The sequence below is a fragment of the Neolamprologus multifasciatus genome, chromosome 13, assembly GCF_963576455.1.
Source record: "Neolamprologus multifasciatus chromosome 13, fNeoMul1.2, whole genome shotgun sequence".
Lineage (NCBI taxonomy): Eukaryota > Metazoa > Chordata > Actinopteri > Cichliformes > Cichlidae > Neolamprologus > Neolamprologus multifasciatus.
This window is the reverse complement of record NC_140451.1, coordinates 10,859,633-10,879,159: the sequence shown is the minus strand read 5'-3', so window position 1 is coordinate 10,879,159 and position 19,527 is coordinate 10,859,633. Positions and strand designations below refer to the sequence as shown.

At 41.6% G+C, this 19,527-nt stretch overlaps 1 protein-coding gene across 1 annotated transcript in view; it reads right to left on the bottom strand.

The window, feature by feature from the left end:
• Window positions 1–1,765: 1,765 nt before the first annotated feature.
• Window positions 1,766–19,527, bottom strand: part of wdr11 (WD repeat domain 11) — a 62,879-nt gene continuing 45,117 nt past the window's right edge. Inside the window, exons 19-29 of the mRNA XM_085182564.1 lie at window positions 18,692–18,863; window positions 17,812–17,920; window positions 15,809–15,871; window positions 15,426–15,491; window positions 12,917–13,106; window positions 10,114–10,209; window positions 9,398–9,563; window positions 9,030–9,127; window positions 5,899–6,044; window positions 5,335–5,414; window positions 1,766–3,887 (exon numbers count right to left, since the gene is read on the bottom strand). Coding sequence (XP_085038690.1) covers window positions 3,685–3,887; window positions 5,335–5,414; window positions 5,899–6,044; window positions 9,030–9,127; window positions 9,398–9,563; window positions 10,114–10,209; window positions 12,917–13,106; window positions 15,426–15,491; window positions 15,809–15,871; window positions 17,812–17,920; window positions 18,692–18,863 — 1,389 coding nt within the window. The 3' untranslated portion in view covers window positions 1,766–3,684. The remainder of the gene's footprint in view (window positions 3,888–5,334; window positions 5,415–5,898; window positions 6,045–9,029; window positions 9,128–9,397; window positions 9,564–10,113; window positions 10,210–12,916; window positions 13,107–15,425; window positions 15,492–15,808; window positions 15,872–17,811; window positions 17,921–18,691; window positions 18,864–19,527) is intronic.

Here is a 19,527-nt window from a genome sequence, read left to right as displayed (position 1 = left end):
GAGAGCAGCGTGTCATGATTTATGAGCTGCATCATCAGCTTGCAAATCTTGAACACACTTTAAGTCACTGTGATTTTTTCTTTCCACAATACTTAGGTAACGCAACAAAACACGCCTTTCAGCTTTTCCTGTATTTTGAAATTGGACACTTTGGGTCAGCTTCTGGTGTTTAAATGAGCAATAGGCTGTTATGAAATAGACGTGACAGAAACACAGAAATCCATGTGATACTAGCGATATTTGGGTCGATCTGCCTAGCTCTCCTGCAGAAAAAAATAAACATGCGTCCACATCTGTAAACATCCCTCCCCCCCCCCCCCCCCTTCATCATCCTAAACCAGCGGTCCCCAACCTTTTTTGCACCACGGACCAGTTTATGTCCGACAATATTTTCATGGACCGGCCCTTAAGGTGTCGAGGATAAATACAACAAAAATGAAACCAGTACCGGTACAAAAAAATTATTTTTATTTATTAATAACACACGGAAAAAAGACTGAGGAAAACCGAATCAACAATAAAAATGATAAAAAAAAAAAATGCTAAAAACCATGAATTTCTCAAAACTCTTGTGGACTGTACCAGTCCATGACCCAGGAGTTGGGGACCTCCTAAACCACACACCCCACCTCCACCAGCAACAGAGTGAAGGGAAACGAATGTAGACTGGAGCCAGAGATTGAATGAAATCCAGTGGGTCACATTGTAACAACTTCCATAATGAGGAATGAAGATAAAAACAAAAGTATCGAACCTATAGCGCTGTTATCGATACTTTCGATATCGATCCACCCACAGTGCAGCCTTGGCTTTACCTCCCTGCTTGCTGCACACACAGGCCCGTTCCGTGGCTACTTATTCAGATGATTGAAAATGAGGAACAGCAAGAGTGCTGCATATGATTGATCTGTAGCTGGCTGCTAATTCTTGCATGTGCGTAAAACAGTGGAGGCGGGTAATTCCCAGTGCTCCTCACGGCTCCGGTTGCTAACAACCCCTTAATATTGTGTCAGCTGAAACGGCTTTGAATTTTATTTCGAGGAAAATGATGATCCGAGAAGTGAAAGCTAAGCAGCAGACGGAAACAAGTCTTTCAGGAAATTAGTGGAGATGGGGAGCAGCAAGAACATGAGTTGGCATGAGTTTATTCTGGTGAAAGAAGAGCGAGGGAGAGCATGTAAAGTGGAAACTGGGAGTGTGGGGTAAGCTGGGGTGGCAGCCTATGTAGAAAGCAGTGGAACAGCAAAGAAAAGCTGCTGCGAGGCCCCGCATACTGATGACCTGGCTGTAACGGCCGGATCGGCTCTCCGGCAGTTATTCATTAGGCCATTAAAAAGAGCACAACCAAGGCGCTTGTGTGGCCCCTCTGTTCCAGACTGTTTTTCTTCCCTTTGTGTTCTGGGCTGTGTGCGGGACAGAGAGAAAAAGCAGAATGCACGTCAATGAATAAATCTGCGCCGAAGAAAAGAGTGAAAACGGTTAGACCTGGACACAGAGCTGAAGCCAGCTGTTGGCCCTCCTTGTGAGCAGAAAGGGAGTAATTAATCGCGGAAGTGGCTGAAACAGGAACTAATTAACTTTTAGGACAGCTTGATGAATGAACGAACGCTCAAATTCAATCTACCTGGGTTGAAATTAAACGAGGAAAATTAAAAGGAACACTGGCTATAATGGATCTCTAGAGAAACCAGTCACCCTGCCTCCTACTGAGGGATTAAAGCGCCCTCTTGTGTCTTCAGATCTGTAGCAACACACAGAAAACATGGAAGTTAATATTGATTTTATTGCCATCCATATATACACATACATTTCTATTCTCTTGCAATATTTATATAACTTAAAGCATTAGGGTCACCGTGTAAACCGTGATCAAAGAACAATGAGGGAGAGGAGAGGGGCCACTAAACTTTGACACCATTACAATCATTTCTTACAAACTATACTGCTAAAGGCACGTCTCCCATCTACATGCCTCAATTTTCAACTATTTTATTTTGATGAGTTCATCTACATATAAAGAAAAGCAGCAAGTGTTAATCAAACCAGTGCCCGATCACATTTAGGCAGTACAGAACACGTTGCTTCCACAATACCGTTAAGACTGGAAGAAGATGACACAGCTTCGGGTCAGCTACATCATAACGTCGTCTGTTGGATTGTGCGACTCTACGGGATCCTACAGCACGTTATTGGGGAGGCCTTGTGAAAATTGATATACAGGAAAAACATGCAGTCCCCCTCTAAAATAGGACTGGGTTGCCATAGTGACACAGCCTGGGGTTTACTGTAATACAGGAGAGAAAACAGCACTGACGTGTTTATGAAACACAGTAACGCACTACAAGGTCCCGTGGATGAAGTTGCTGAACATAACAAAGCAAATTAAACACACAGTCACTAAAATCTTCGCATTGTTGCACACGTTTCGTTTTGTTTTTTTATGATCAGGACATTTTTACCATGTAATGAGGTGAAAGCAAAGCAAAGGAAAGCTGGCGGCGTCTGAGCCAGCGTGTCGGGTTTTGTGATTGTAATGAGCAACAGCAGAAGAGCAGCACAGAGTATTTGTGTAAATGATCCAGAGGTCTGAATAAAGGAGTTTTGACAGCTCTTCTTGTGACACACACACACACACTAGAGAACAACTTCACTACACAAACATCAAAGTACACATGTTGCAACGTATCCTCTCAATTCTCCGTTAAAAATAGAAAAGATTTTAAAAATCCATTTGGATTATTGGATTGGATTAACAAACAACCCTCTGCACACTCTAATTAAATGGTGCTCAATCCCTCAGGTGGCTGCGGTCAGACTCCTCTGTCCTTGGCATCAAGGGAGATAATATAGTAATAAGTGTCTAATAAGTGCAGGGTGGGCTGGCTGTGCAATTTTACTGCCATCCAACTATTACAGCTGCAGAGGCGCGTGCAGCAGCAGCAGCAGCAGCAGCAGCAGGCTTTGGTCAATTACTTATAAAGCACCACCACCTGCTGCAGAAACCCTCCCCCAGTGTGCTGTGTGCCTGTCTACAGCAACATTACTGTACATTTCCAAGACAGTCAGGCAAGTTTTCAATCAAAATTATGCAGCTTTTTGGTTATATTGAATGCAAAAAAACCCCAAAACAAATGGGAATGTGTTACGTCATTTGAAAATGGACTGTCAATAATGACACTTTCAAATGATTTGCATTTTTCAAACAGGAATAAAGAACCTGTTACTTGGAGAATAAATGAATTCTGCCACTTTCAATTTCAGCAAACTAAAAGCAAATTGAACATGCAGAGCTACAGCAGTTCTCGGAAATTAATACAGGCACGGAAAATAAGGCTTAACAAGTAAACTGTAAAAAAGAAAAAATCCTTTGAATTTATCAATCAATCAACCAAAACATATACAGATTTTTGGGGGATAAAGGTAAACAAGGGAAGTGTTTCTTTTGGGGCTGATACATACAGACAGAGCACAGACACAATGGTCTCACCAAACATGACGACATTTCAGTCTGATTACTGTCACAGACAAACCCACTGACTCAACATCAAATTAAACTCCTCATATTGATGTGAAGATGACGATCACAATGCTCCTGGATGCTTTGAACTGTTAACTAACTGAAGTTAGACTGAACGGATAACTCTCGATAAACACCAAAGAGCGGGCTGTCCGCCGTCTTCGAGGTCACTCTTTGCTCTCCAGGCCCAACTCGACGACCTCTTCGCCGAGAATGGCTTCTGGTATACCTCCCTCTCCTTGAAAAAGCTCCTCCATCAGCTGCTCCCCAGCGCTGCCAGCCCGCGATGCCCACAGAGCAGCACCCTCCCGCAGGCCCAGCGTGCGCAGCAGCCGCGCGTAGTCCAGAAATGCAGCTTCGATAAGTTTATGTGCATAGGGAGTTAAGGAGATGCCACAGCAGAGCAACTTGAAACATTTACATACTGGAATCTCATCTATAGAAGTTCAAGAAAGATTAATCAAGTGTTGGTCTAATTATATCACTGAACCAAATCCAAACAGGTAACAAATAAAACAAAAGCGTTAAACTAGAGAATAACACAACAAATGCAGGCGCTCAGCTCAGTGATACTGTTAGCTTCCTGCCAGTGCAAAGTGTGCATTACATTTAAAGACACTTTGAGTGCTCATGTGGAGTACAAAAGCTATATATAAGAACCAGTGCAAAGCAGACCACCCTGTGTGAGCATGCACTTGGCGACAGTGGGAAGGAAAAACTCCCTTTTAACCCCTGGCAGAAAAAGGCTCAGGGTGGTCCATCTGCTGCTTATGTGGTTTCCTGACATCCTAAGGACCTGCTAGCATCGGGGTGATAGAAAGGATGGAGCTGAGGGTTTCTATGGTTACCTTTTTTACTACCGTTTGTGTTTCCCTGCTCAAAATGTTTTTTTAGACCAAAAATAAGATCTAAGCTTCTTGAAAGGAAGATTGGTTGGTGCACTGCACTGATTTTAGCTACAGTAGGATGACTGCATTCACCCTCTTGCACATTGTACTTTTGGCTTATGCGATTACTAAATTTACAAAGATTAATTGGTCTCTCTCAAACACACACACACACACACACACTTTTGTGTGGGCCTAACTTCTAGGCAGTGTTGGCTCATGTACTCACAAAGTCTGAAAAATAGAGATATTTTTACTGAAATGCTGTTTGATGTTACTGTCACTTCTCCAACAAAAACCTGCGCTTGAAGAGAGCCTGGCTTGATCTGGTCCTCATGAATCATAACTCGCTTTGTGGTTAAAACACAGAGTAAACACAGCTCTGACAAGTCAAACATATCTTATTACACAGCAGAGATTTCTAGATGAAATATTGCTTTTAGGTGAATGTCAGATTCCTTTTCTTCTCTCACAACATACTCAGCGTGTATTCGATAAAATAGAGATTGTGCAGCACTGTGCGCATTAAAAATGCGGCTGATAAAAAGAAGGGTTTGGTAGGACAGATGTAGACATAAATTCTTGTTAAGGGTTACAGGTTATCTCCGTTGAGTCACAGAGGAGCAGGGGAACACTACAGGATGCCATACTACTTGAGTTATATGGTAAATATATTTAAATCTTACAGATAAGAAGTATGTGCCAAAACTGTGCCCATAGATGGTGATATACAATAAGCTTTCAAAGTTTAGGTTGAAAAAGTTCTCCAACTGTTCTCTGTGATCACATTGTGTTACTGGCTAATGGGAAAGTGTGAAATAAAGCTTGATGTGCTCTGCAGAGCATCTAAATTGACCTTCACTGTGAAGCTGCCTACTATCAGGTGCATTCTTGTAACGTGTAACAATAATGGGTTTTCAAAAAGGATATTGGACGAGTCGTTGGCCTCCATCACGCCATACTTCAGACAGGCTTCGATGAAGAGGGCGGCACGATCAAAGTGTCTCATGCTGTCCGGGAGATGGAAGGAAGAAAAGAAAGATACAGAGAGAAGGAGGTGAGAGGGACCATCAGAAACCAGCATCGCCCCTGCCTTGATGCCTGTGTTCCTACAGAATACATCAACCTTGTCGTCCTCATGTCTCTCTAATTCCCTGTGAGAGCTTTTCGCTGCCAGAAGCATCTCGGAGCATGAGCTGTTAAGGAGGGGAGGGGGGGGGGTATTCTCAGAGGAGATCGATGCTGAGGTAAGAGACACAGGTACAACCCACAGCCTACACTGTGGTTTGTCCTTCAGTGTACTCAGGAAGAAAAGGACAGACGCTAACTGTGAAAGTGCAACGTCTTAGAACAAAAAACGTAAGAGCAAGAAAGGGAATCTCATTTTAGAGAAGAAAAAGGGAGCTAATATATTTATACATCCATGTATTTTATTACAGGGGATAATTACAAGAGTCTTATCTTCCCATTTCTGAATCTATAGCTTGTTCCTACCTGTGGAGCATCTCTCCTACTTTGTAAAAGCAGCCCAGTGAAAGCAGCACCAGAATGGCTTTGGATTTATGGTTGACCTGTGGGGAGCAGAGGTGTTCTGCCCAGCGCTTCAGCACATCTGAGCTCTCTGCTGGGTTCAGACGCACCTGGAAGCAAACGCGACACGCAAAGGCATGAATTATTGTTCTTAGTTGGAGGTTTGTCACTCTCCTGCTAAAACACACTGTGTGCACAATTATTAGTCAACAAAATATTAATTTTAGTAGTGAACAACTACAGCACTCTTGGTAAATCCAAAATGTTGATGATATATGTGAGAATTGTCCTGTATAAAAATCAGGATCTTCTGAAAAGACGCAGACCTTCTCCTGTACTGCTGCTTCAAGAAAGTGTCTGCTAAAAACTAGCAGTCGCTTTGGGAGTTGAGTTTGAGTCCATTTTCAACCCGAAACGATACATTAGCTCATCTTTAATAATACCAGCTCATATCAGTACCCCACCTCCAGCCCCACCTCGCTGATGTCTGCTTCAAAGTGGAGTTTAGAGTGTTTAATGACATGTCTGAATACAGACAGTGGAAAAATGTGTTAGTTTTGCTGGATCTCAGTGCAGCATTTGATACAGTTGACCACAACATATCACTCAAACAACTGGAGAACTGGGCAGGTCTTTCAGGAACTGTACTAAACTGGTTCAAAACATACTTAGAAAACAGGAAATACTTTGTATCAATAGGTAACTTCACATCTGAGCAGACAAGTATCACATGTGGAGTTCCCCAAGGTTCCATCTTGGGACCCCTTCTGTTTAACATTTACATGCTCCCACTGGCACAGATTATAAAGAACAACAAAATAAACACACAAATATATATCACAATGTCACCAGGAGACCGAGGCCCTGTACAGGCTCTTGGTAAATGCATTGTGGAAATTAATGACTGGTTGTGCCACAATTTTCTCCAGCTAAACAAAAACAAAACTGAAGTAATAGTCTTTGGTGCCAAAGAAAATCGATTACAGGTCACCAGAGAACTTCAATCTATACACCTAAAAACCACAAACCAGGCGAGAAATTTGGGTGTAGTGATGGATGCAGACCTAAATTTAGAAAAACACATTAAGACAATAACAAAATCAGCTTACTATCACCTCAAGAATATATTAAGGATAAAAGATCTGATGTCTCAACAGGACCTGGAAAAACTAGTCCATGCATTCATCTTTAGTAGGCTTGACTACTGTAACAGCATCTTGTATAGGAATTTCTTTTACCTAGGTATTAATCACATTATGTTATTGTAATGCCTTGGTGCCACTGGATTTTAACATGTCTGACACTCATACTTAAGACAAATGGTAGGGGGTGTAGTAAGGATGTTGGGGGAAACAGGAACTCCAGAGGACCAGTCTTTTGTCTCTTCGAGGACTCTGGGAAGTAGCAAGGGAGTGTGAACCTTAAGGTGTGAAACAGCTGTGTACTGCCTTTTGTTCCTGGAGAAGGTATTTAAGTGAGAGCCATGCTAGGCTCAGAGAGACTCTCGTGACCGTCTGTCCCGCGGTCATGCAGGGACTTCATCAAGCTTGGTTGTATGTTGTCTTTGTGTGCGTTGATTAAAGAATGTTAGCTACCGCTCACCGCTCGTCTGCAGGCTTTATTTAAGTGGAAAACTTCCACAACAATCTTTACAGGTCTACCTAAAAAATCAGTCACACATCTACAGCTCATTCAGAACTCTGCTGCTCGAGTCCTCACCAAGACCAAAAAAGTGGACCACATCAGTCCAGCTCTGAGGTCTTTACACTGGCTGCCTGTCCGTCAGGGGATAGACTTTAAAGTTCTGATGCTGGTCTATAAAGCTCTGAATGGTTTAGGACCAAAATACATCAGTGACCTCCTGACCCAGTATGAACCTTCCAGATCCCTCAGGTCATCTGGATCTGTTTTTTTATCAGTTCCCAGAGTCAGAACCAGACACGGAGAAGCTGCATTCAGCTTTTATGCTCCATATATCTGGAACAAACTCCCAGAAAGCCTCAGATCAGCTGAAACACTCAGTTTATTTAAATCCAGGTTGAAGACTCATATTTCTCAGCTGTATTTGAATAAAGCACCAAATCCACACTTAAGCTTAAATTTCAAAACTTACATTTTAACTACTGATTTTATCTACTGTTTTTTTTTTAATCAAACTTAAATCATGCTTTTTATTGTCTTTGTTTTTTAATGTCTCTGTAAAGCACTTTGTTGTTGAATTGTGCTATATAAATAAACTTGCCTTGCCTAGAGCCGGTTACCGATCCATCCAAAGGCCCGTCTGTGTGGCCTGACAACAGTCCCTTCCATCTGATCTTTAGATATTTTTGGCACAGTACTGAGGTATTAATTTATGCGTCTTGTTCATTGGTGGTTGGGTTCAACCTGTGGCTGTGTCTCTGAGCACTGAACACCTTGCACTGCAGGTAGGCTGCCTTCTAGAATATGGCAGCGCTGCAGAATAAGGGGTTCCTAGCAGCTTTATGTCTGAGTCTTCTCAAATCTTTGGCAGTTAATTTGACTCTCTTTTCCCCCTCAACACGTATCTTGTCTGCGTGTTGACTATTTACAACAATAAGTTTGGTTCTGTCGTCATGCCCTAATATTGTAACAATTTCTGCATCTCCTTGAAAGATTATTTTAAAAATAATTTTTGACTTTCAAAGTCAGTTAAATATCTTTTTGTGCCCATTTTGCTTGAGGAAAAGAAGCTGATATAGATTGCTGATCTCCTTAGAGCAGACCCTCCTTCATTACACACATCACCTGATATGCTTCAATCCAATAAGTCATTCAAGTTTATAAAGCTTATAGCTGGAAAATATGCATAAAAACAATGATAAGGTCAAAATGTTTGCCTAATAACTGTGCACGCAGTCTATGTTTGTATAAAAGTCTAGGGGAGCATAAATATGTGACCACTACGAGAGTTCCCTGATGTGCAACAGCTAACAGGAAAACAAAGTTCAGAGAATAAATCGTGGCACCATAAGCGTCACACATCCACAACTCACATGCCCACAGATTTACACTATCCAAACATTACTCAGTATCTGATCTTCATCCTGCTGATGGATGCCGTCATGCTGAGTTACCTTAGCCAGCCATGCGGCTCGGTTCCACTCCCCGTAGGTCTGCAAGTAGCGGCAAGCATCTGCTGCCTTGTCAATCAAACACAACAGCTGAACTCCCTCTGATAAACAGCAGAAGATTGACAAGTCATACACACGTGTGAGACATCATAGCTATCAGTACCAAAGGTGGCCAACTTGGCCCTGAAAGCAGCAGAATGGTTTCATTACACAATGCTGCTATTAGCCAAATTGATAAGATAAGCATTATTTGATTTATTGATTGATTCCAATATAAATTTTTCCAATTTAAATTAAAAATAAAAAGATCCCAGGTGTATGCTATACAAATAAAAATGTTCTTTCTGGTATCAGATATAGAGGAACACTACCTGCAAGCTTGCCATTAGCTATCATATTGGTGGCCACTAGCTTGATTGTAGACTGCGAGGGGCCTGAAGAGGTGATGGTGGTCACTAGGCAGGCCTTGAGTGAATCACAGTAGTAGCTGGGGTTGTCTGCGCTCGTCTCCAACAGTAATTGCACCGCCCGGTCCGTCTGAGAGCAACAACAAAGAGATGAGAGCGTAATTACCGTGGCAGCAGAGAGAAACAAGGCATTAGTGGCTCTGATAGGTAACCACAGTGCACGAGCTGAACAAGACAGAGCTGCGAGGGGAAATTATGTTTATTATCATGCTTTTCATCTGGTGTAGATGAAGGCTGGAGCTCGTGCTGGGGTCAGCACCGACTGGCCTCTGCCTGTCTGCCTGCTGGATAAGTGTACCTCCAGCAAACAGCCGGCTGATTGCAGCTTGTGATTAGAGGGAGAGTGGTGACATTGAGAGGTGAAAGAGGTGATGTCAGTCCCCGCAGGCTGTGAAGCTAGGGAGGACAGGAGCAGCGCTGATTTTCTTCACTGCGATATGAACTATTTATGACTATGACATTTCAGCTTGCATGTATGCACAGCTAAGGAGGTGTAGATTTGTGTGGTTTGCAATGGTGTGGTGCATAGTCTACCAGTTATGCCACATGACAACTCACAGCTATAGTCTCCATGCAGACGCACTTTAACTGTGTAGGTGGTGCGGTGGTGTCATACTTACCTGACCCAGAAGGAGGAGCTGGTCAGCGCATTTCTTAGTGTGTTCATAACTGGAGCGCTTTACTTCCTGCAGGTGAACTCGATCCAGCTGGAACTTCTGTTAAAAAGAAAAACACAAGGAGCAACAACTTAGGAAGTAGTAGGAATACGTTTTTGCTTTGTGTAACAAGTGCTTCCAGAAATCCATTAAACTTTGTGTCAGAGAGAGACAGAGAGGATATGAGTTAGTACGCATGTATTAATATAGGGAGAAAGTGATGGATTGACAATTACATGAATACATATACCAGAGATGGAGAGTATAATTATAATGTCTTTAAAAACTTCACAAGCTTCAAAGTTTCTTGGGTGTCAGCGCTCCTTGTACTGTATTTCATTATTAAGTTTCTGTTTCCCAATTCTTGGTGACAGGAGATCTCATTTTGTCCCTGTCAGATACTTCACTTCAAAGATGAAGTCAGTGGAAGAAATACTTGGTCTAGGTTAAGGTGCTCCATGCACCATCCACTCGCCCACTACTGTGAATTCAACTTGACCTGCTCCATTCTCACATGGGTGAGATCACGGCGACTTTGTACCGGGATGAGGCAGGTTAAAGCCTGCTCAAAGTCGGACATTTTTATTCTCATGTGCACCTCCACCATGTAATGTATGGAGAAGTTTAGAGTTGCCTTCTTCATGTCTTTGAGTGGACGGTGATACCTCTTCCATCTGTGGAACAAAGGCTGAATGAGCAGTCTTCACCAGACGCCAGCTTCCCACGTCCAGTTAATGCATCATACTAACTGTATGTGGGAAGTAAACAAGACTAGTTCTTTGTTCACTGATCACGCAGTGATAGAAACAAAAGGTTTCCACAAAATGATGTCGTTCTAACTGGCTTGTGTGGACGCATCCATCAGTATTTGGTCACTTCTTGGGGACTTTAAGGGTCATCTCTGTGGAAGAGATACAGCATGCTATCTTAGGTTCGCCAAACACGACTTCGTGACTTTTTTTTATTTTTAGCTACACTCTATGGCTCAGAAAGTCACTCAAACAGTCCTGTCAGTGGGAAAATGATGCAGCTGTCATCACTGCAGCTGCTGTTTCAAGGCCATGTCAGGTCTGTGGGAGTCTTGGGGTGTGATGCTATATCCCCATAATGATGTGTAATACTGACTTTACTGACACAAAGGGAGCTGGAGGACATGGAGAAAAATCACTGATGTGTTGGTGAAAATGTCTCCCTGGCTTCCCCCGGCTCAGTAAAAAATTGTCTCCCTGGGGGAAGGATAGACGTTCAGGTCCTCACTACCCTGGGGGTTCAGTGAAGGTGGCGTTGGATCTGATATATTCTTTAAGGAGGGCAGGGTGTCCCATGCATGCCTCATCAGGCCCGTTACAAGAAATTCTTCAGGTTGGTTTCGCGTGGGCTCAATCTCCTATACTCACTGCAGGCATCGAGATTGTGTGATTGTATGTACCGACTGCACTCTGTTCAATGAGCAAAAGATAAGCAAGAAAAAGAAAAACAGCAGCTGATGGACAAAAGACTGAGTCATCAATTTTCGGGAGAGATAGCAGCATAGTAGATTTCTTTATAAGAATGGCTACGTGCACACATTTATTGCTTCTACATCTACAACAGAGGCTTCTTTTTTTGGCTTCGCTTTATTTTGATGAATTCTTCTGCAATTCATAGCTGTGGGTATACTTCCTTGCGTAGATATCAAATGAGTTTAGCAACTTCAGAGATGTGTGCTCTGTACTGGAGTCCGGGATATTAGTAATTACAGGCAGGCTGCTGCCACTGAAGTCGTTTTATGACAACAGGAGCCAAATGCTGCTGCACACTGTCTTGGTAGCTCTTTGAAAGTCCTAACTTTGTGATCACTGCATGGCCCCTCATTAGCAAGCAGCACAACTTTCACAAAAACGGAATGGTGCATAATCCATTAGGACTTTTTAATTGGAACTATACTGAGTGAAATTAGACGGTACATTTGCTTGTTGCTACTTAAAACCTTGAGCTGAAAGGTCTGGGGCACCATTTTCAACTGGCTAAATCATCTTTTATCAAAAATGGAAAAGGTTTTTTTCTTATTTTACTTTCTCGGGTACACGGAGGTTGGCACAGTGGGGGAAAAACGGTACAGCAGTCAAAAAAAATCCAGAAAATGCTATCTCCACATGCACAGTAAGCCAATTTTTAATTATCTTATGTTTTTCAAACGGTCTCTTTTTTGCAGACTAGAAATTAAGTCAGTTCACAGATACAAAATGGGAAAACGATGGAAACACATTTGAATGGAAAACCTTTCAAACAAAAAATGTTGCTCAGTGTGCTGAAAAACACGTCTAACTAGTCTGATAACTGAAGATGAAAAGTGAAGAGTCATGTTTATAAAGACCTTGGATGCTGATGCAAGAATGTCTTCAGCAGGATGCTACGCAATCACACTGCACAAACAAATTAGACATTTTTAAGAGGGCATCCAATAAGGGCTTGAATCACTCAGAGGAGAGGAAGGCATGGAGTTGACCTTAAAGGCTTAAAAATGTGGGCGAGAGTAGATCCACAGCGTAATTAGTAACAGAATGCACTGTTTGACCGAGGTGATATTGACACCGTGGACGATAAGGGACAGGCCGTCTGTGTTTGTTTGTGCATAGTCTGGCTTGAGGACATCGACTGTCTTTGGGATGACTCCTGGGGGGATTTTTTTTTTCCCAATGTTGGCTGAAACTTATTTGCCTTTACTTTCTCTGCTCACCAAAGAGACAGCACCAAACACAGGTAAACACTTTCTCATTATACTGACCTGGAAATAAGAGGTCTCACACAAGACATCGTGGCAAATGTCCAGGTGGCTCTGAGGTGACGGTTGGACTCCTTCGCTTTGGGCCTGACCCTCTGCGGTGGCCACAGTTAGCTGACGAGCCTGTGCAAATGACTGGATGTAGTGGGATGCCACCGTCCAGAAGTGAAGGTCTGACTCGTCCCCGAACAGCCTGCAGTTTGCCACAGAAAAACAAAAACGCATCACCTGAGTTCAGTGTTTGTCTCTGGACTAGTCAGATTCTGCAGCCTGAATCATCATGGCACCTGGTTTCCCTACTCGTTTGCTCATTAATGACCACAGTTCCTCCATCATCCAGCCTACGCTTTGTCTGTAAGTGAGCTCTCCTCCTCCTCCTGCTGCTTTACTTTCCTCAGCCTCCTTTAACATATCGGCACAGACACATAGCTGTTGCTAGGTTACCTTATGACATTAACAATGGCATGGAAACTTGAGACAGCCAGATGTAGAGACATAATCGTGAGCTCTCACTGAGAGTGCAGCCAGGGTGTTCAAGGAACAAAAAGGATCTTTTAGACTTTCCCGGTAAATCATGGCATTAATAACAGGATGCAAACAGGGGTGGGATGATATGATATTGCCTTTCTTTTCATACTGGCTGCTCGAGGGAAATGAAGGCTGAAGCAGAGATGAGATGAGAGTTGCTGACACAAGCACAAGTCTCATACTTTTTTTGTGGTGCTTCAGAACTACACTTTACAGTTACAGCAAGTATATGCTCTTTGGCAGTTAATTTAAATGTTTCAAAAACAAAATAATTTGCTTTGCTTCATAATTTAACACCTTCTGGCTCATCTTTCCAATTTGTTCTAAATTAAGTAGTTATATGTTTATAATTACTTTCCTCCACAAATAACTAGAAATCCCTGCTAAACCATCACTTTACAATATAGTAGAAAAATGAGCCCAGCCTTGTGTAATATAAGCCTCCTCAAGTGATAGCAAAGCTCTCAATAGCAGCCTCATTTCTCTGTTGACGAGTACAGTATTTCCTCTGCTATTCAAAGCAACAAAAAAGCGAAAACTTTCTTAAAAAACAGCTTTTGGAGGAGAAAGGAAACAAAAAACATGCTCCAAAGGTAGAAACTCAATGTAACACAAGCCAATACATCACTGACAGTCAAGTTAGAAAACCTGTGATCACTGAAACCAGACTGACAATTGACTCTGCACCATGGCTCCATGAGGAAAAGAAAAAGCCAGGGTCAATGAAATTTGATTGTGAGATTATAAAAAAAAAAAAAGATGGAAAAGGACACAGGATGATGGGGAGACGGACCAAAAAAATCAGTTGAAATAAAGTTACAGCAGTAATCAGAAGGTATTGAACGAGATACAGAGCTGCAGTGGCCGCCTGGCTAAAATGACAGATGGCTACTTGCACAATCTAGAGCTGAAAAACAAGAGTTTGAGACTAGGCACAATGGAAATTCACATTTCTCTAGCAACTGAGTGCATTTATTTGACTTTTCTAGAAAACATGAAGATAAGCTGGAATACTGAGCGTATTTGGTCAGACGAGACCAAGACAAGTTTGTTGGTTAGATGAAGAAGCAAGAGCACAAATAGCACTGCAAAAACCTCTGTGAACTGAGAATGCATAGTCCTGAGAGTGATGCACCAAGGTGAGAGAATACGGCTCTTCAAGAGAGCAGAAGGAACCGGGGAGGTGATAATTATAGGAGGCACCATGTATGACTGTGGAGATTATGGAGAACAATGCTGGCTGATGAGATCACTTTTCATCTGCAGAAACTGGGCAGGAGAAGAATATTCTAGCATGATTACAATGCAAAGCATACCACCAAAAAGTCACGCAGGAGTTTAGAAAGAAGACACAAGCTATGATCTGGTCAAATGTGTCATCATGGCCCACTCTCTGATCTTAAGTGGGCACGATCACTAAAACTACATGATAAATATGTAAAATTACAGAAAGAGTACTGGTAGCTGCCCAGATTGTACTATAATTTTAAAATTATGAAAAAAATGAAAGGAACTCCTGTGTGTTATTTCAAAGATAGAAAGTCGCCCTCTTCATCACCGAGTAGCTGAAATAAGCTCTCTAAAAGATGGCTGCAATAGCTTTTAAGATTGGTATCCTCCATCCTGAGAACATAGATATAAAAAAAAATATTAAATCCACCCCCAAAAAACCCAAGGTGCTTTCTTGCACAACGAGAGCAAATATTCACTGTGCAACTCATGTAAAGTCAGACTTATTATTTTTATTAGAGAATATCATTAAGTTAGTATTATTCTCTATATTAGACAACTTTTTTTTCTTGTCCCTTATACTTTGATACTTCTGTTGGAACTCTGTAACCAAGGCTTTTATGAGTCTTTGACATAGATACGCTGTCTGAATGTTAACAAAATAACCGCCCCAGGGTACTAGCGAACGCTCACGAACACGGTACAATCTGCGCAGAGACAAACACAGGCAACTTCACACAGAGCTCGAACTCACCGTGAGACCAGGAGGCAGCGCTGCAGAAGACTGAGCTCTGGGTCCTGTAGCACACTCTTCATATCACTGGGGGGCCAATCAGAGACAGACAATCAAAACACAGCTAGGGCCAATTACACTTCTCTAACACAGCAGGCCCAGTGTGGCTGTTCCAGGAGTTTCGTCTTATATGTCAGCCCACAGACTACATGCTCTCTGGGCCCGCTGTCTAAGCACTAAGGAAGGACTTACAGTTTCTAACTGTAAAACAACCCTACATGAACACAAACTGGAATCACATACATACACTGTTATTTGGTTGTTAGTGTCTGTGCCATTACATTAATATCGAGTTACCACATGAGCTTGGCATTAGAGGACAAAGCAACAGTGCAGTAACTCACTTTGATAATGAGTTGAGCTGCTCCTGGATTAGGCCTTTTATCTCATCTTTCTCACTGTAGTCTCTGAAACAGAAGGATCAAAGCAAGTCAAACGGCTCCTTTAACATCTACCTTAAATCGAAGCTGACCTGATATTAAATGGAAATCTGAACACTTTTTAAGAGAAGTCGATCTGTGGTGTCAAGCGAAGTCTATTCTAACATTTAAGCTGAGGATGGGTATTGCCTTACACATGCTGCTAATATAGCTGCTTACTTATGATAAGGGAGCTGTGAAGCAGTGAAATACTCAGGGCTCAGTTAAATGGGTTTGTAACTACATCTGGCTTAAATAGCGTCCCTCTGGACGGCCCCTGCTGAATCCCGCGTTGAGCTGTTTACTTGTTTATAATGGTGATTTTTACAGACAGTGTCTGGGTGGTTGACAGAAGCTGTAGTGGTAGATGAAAAAATAAGAAGCCTAATCTTGCAGACATCTTACTTAAAATTAATTATATTTTCGATATTTATATTTTTAGTTCTCATTTTGCAAACTGGGTGAAAATTCTAACAAAGTTTTGTAAACGCAGCTACCTATGAAAGAAGATTAGGGCCACTGGAAAAAAAAGTGTGCTCGACTTTTTTGTTCTTCTTTCCAGAATTCTGAGAAAAAATTCAGAATTCTGAGATTAAAGTCAGAATTCAGACTTTTTCATCAGATTTATTTATTTTTTTTAAATTCTGACATTAATCTAAGAATTCTGAACTTTTTCTCAGAATTCTGGAAAGGAAGAAAAAAAAAAGTGTGCCCACTTTTTTTCCCCAGTGGCCCTAATCCTTTCCATAACAATTTTTAACTGTTCTTAAAACTATTTTTTGGTTGACAGACATAAAAATCAACCTTCAATGCAAAGTGAAAGTAGATTAAAAATGGATGGTATTACTAAGATGTAACCAAGATTCGCAATCAGATGATTTTTATTTCTCCTCAGAGTGAATCAGTCTGAAAATAGGTCAACGTTATGAATTAATGAGGGGAAAGTTTGGTTTTGAGATAGCAGAGCTGAAAACCTTCTCATACTCATTCATTAGTTTTTTTGTAGAACATACTGTATGTGGGGAGATGAGATCAGTCTGTAACTGTAAAAGTAGCACAGTTCAACAGAAGATGGCTTATCGGTCTTCCTCCTCAAATAGAGCAGTACACAGTACACATGTTTAAATGCAATTTAACCTAGAGCATATCACATGGATCACTGACTGACGCTGTGTGGATATCAATAATTGAAACTACTGACAACAATTGATGTGCTGCTCTGCTCACTTACTCACAACCGCCTGCTTTCAGGGTAGGAAGCAATATTCCATTTTTATTTTTAAAAACACATCAGTAAAACCCATCTTTACACGACTCAAACAGTTTATTCAAACATCATATGGTCACAGCTCATACTGATCTTGCAGACAACCTCAGGTCAATTCATGAACTTCTATTCAGTTAGTTGCTTTCTCTTACTAAAATGTATTTGCACCATTATGTACAAGAAAATGAGAAATAAAGCTTCTGATCACGTCAAACCAAACCTATTCATAACGTTAAATCTTGTTGCTAGTTCCTTTAGCTCAGCAGCACTTTGTGAAAGTTAAAATCATCCTCAGGTCAAAATCAGTTAGCCTGACTAAAAAGACATAAATAAATTCTTATTTATATAGCACCTTTCAAGACAGAATCACAAAGTGCTGCACATAAGATTACAAGTCATAAAAAGATTTAAAAAGAGAAAATAAAACAGGCAAAAAATTAACAATAAGCAGTAAGGTAAGTTTTGAGTTGTTTTTTAAAAACAGCTACTGATTCCGCAGTTCTTAATGCTTGGGGGAGAGAGTTCCACAGTCTAAGGGCCACAGTGGCAAAAGCTCTGTCACCCTTAGTCCTCCTCTTAGTATTTTGTAAACAAGTAACATGTAAACATGTAAACAAGGAGACAATTTCACAGTGAACACTTGTTCAGAGGTGAGACTTACACTTGCGTGACGTCCATGGTAAAGGTTCCTGACCAGGGCTGCAGCAGAAGAAAAGCCTTTAGAGTGAGGGCAGCTCGGGGCAGCAGCAAGTAAGGGCACCACACTGGATCTGTGCATATTTACCACAGATAAAAAAGAACACAATATTAGACTGTAGGTTTTATCAGCATCATAAACTGAGTGACTACAGATGCCAACCTGTAACTGGGTAAAGGAGCTCTAATCCACAGCTACACCGATTAGCCATAACAACCACCTGCCTAATGTTGTGTCAGACCACCTTTTGCTGCCAAAACAGCCTTGACCAAACTGTGCTGTGGTTCTTCCCATATAGTATCATGGTACCAGGTGTTCCCTAGGTATGCGATGCACACACATCTGGCCATCCACATGATGTAAATTTAAAAAATAAAACAGGCCACCTTCTTCCACTTCTCTGTGGTCCATTACTCACGCGCTTATTATTGGCGCTTTTGGTGATGGCTGGGGTTACCATGGGAACCCCGATTGGTCTGCGGCTATGCAGCACTATACACAATAAACTGTAATACACTGTGTATTCTGATTCCTTTCTACCAGAATTACATTTTTCTGCAAACTGAGCTACAGTAGCTAATCTGTTGGACTGGACCACATGGACCAGCCTTCACAAGAGCTGCAGTTTGGGAGATGTTCTGACCCACTCGTCTTGCCCAGTTTTCCAGCTTCTAGTTCATCAATTTTGAGAAGAAAAGGCTTACGTGATGAAGAGACACTTATCAGTGGTAATAATGTTACGCCTGATCGGGGTATATGCAACCATTTTTGGTTGACACTTAACAAAAATCAACATAAACCTTTTCTTTTCAGTCCTTTACGCTGCATAATGATCCTAGCTCACCAGTCAGGTCTTGTTCATCCATGCGGTAGCTGGCAGACTTCATGGCCATTTCCAACACTCTGATACAGCCATCGTCGGATGCCAGGACAACCTTGTCTGATGTGCACCAATCGATGTCTAAGATGCGGTAGTTCACATTGCGACCAATGCGCATGCTGCTGACCATTTGAACCTGCAGAGAAAGAACATCCAAGGTGATTGATTTCAAATTGCAATCTAATTGCTTCTTTTATTTGTAAGGGCACAATATGGAAAGTTTTTTTTGATCAAGTAAAACAGGAAACAGAATGATGTTATAGGCACACAAGAAAAAATAAAAGTACAGTAAATACATGTTTATTTTGGTAACAAATAGATATGCCTGTAACTGAACTGTTGTGAATTTGTATGCGATAGCACAAGATCCCAAATGGCTCATGTGTTTCCCGCTTCAGCTGCTGATTAGCTCATTGGAAGCTGGGGTTGAAATTCTCTTTTAGATTTCTAATCATAATTCTCATGATTTGTTACATTATAGCTTTTTCTTGTTTTATTCTACGGCTTGACTCATTTGCTGTCTGGCTTTTATAACTGGGGACCATAAAGAGGGCTCCAAGATGACCATTTTCTCTCTACCTTGCTCTTCATAATAAACCAAATCATCGACGCGTGTGTCATTTAATCTGCCAGTTAATATCTAACACTGATTGCTGCTGGGTAAGCCAACAAAAAGTGGAGAATGGATACAGATAACAAAATGCAGTCGATGACATTAGATCAAATAAAAAACTGAAATGTAAACAAGCCAGAAGGAATCTCGGGCAAGATGAAAAGTAGACCGCTTAGAGGGGACCTTG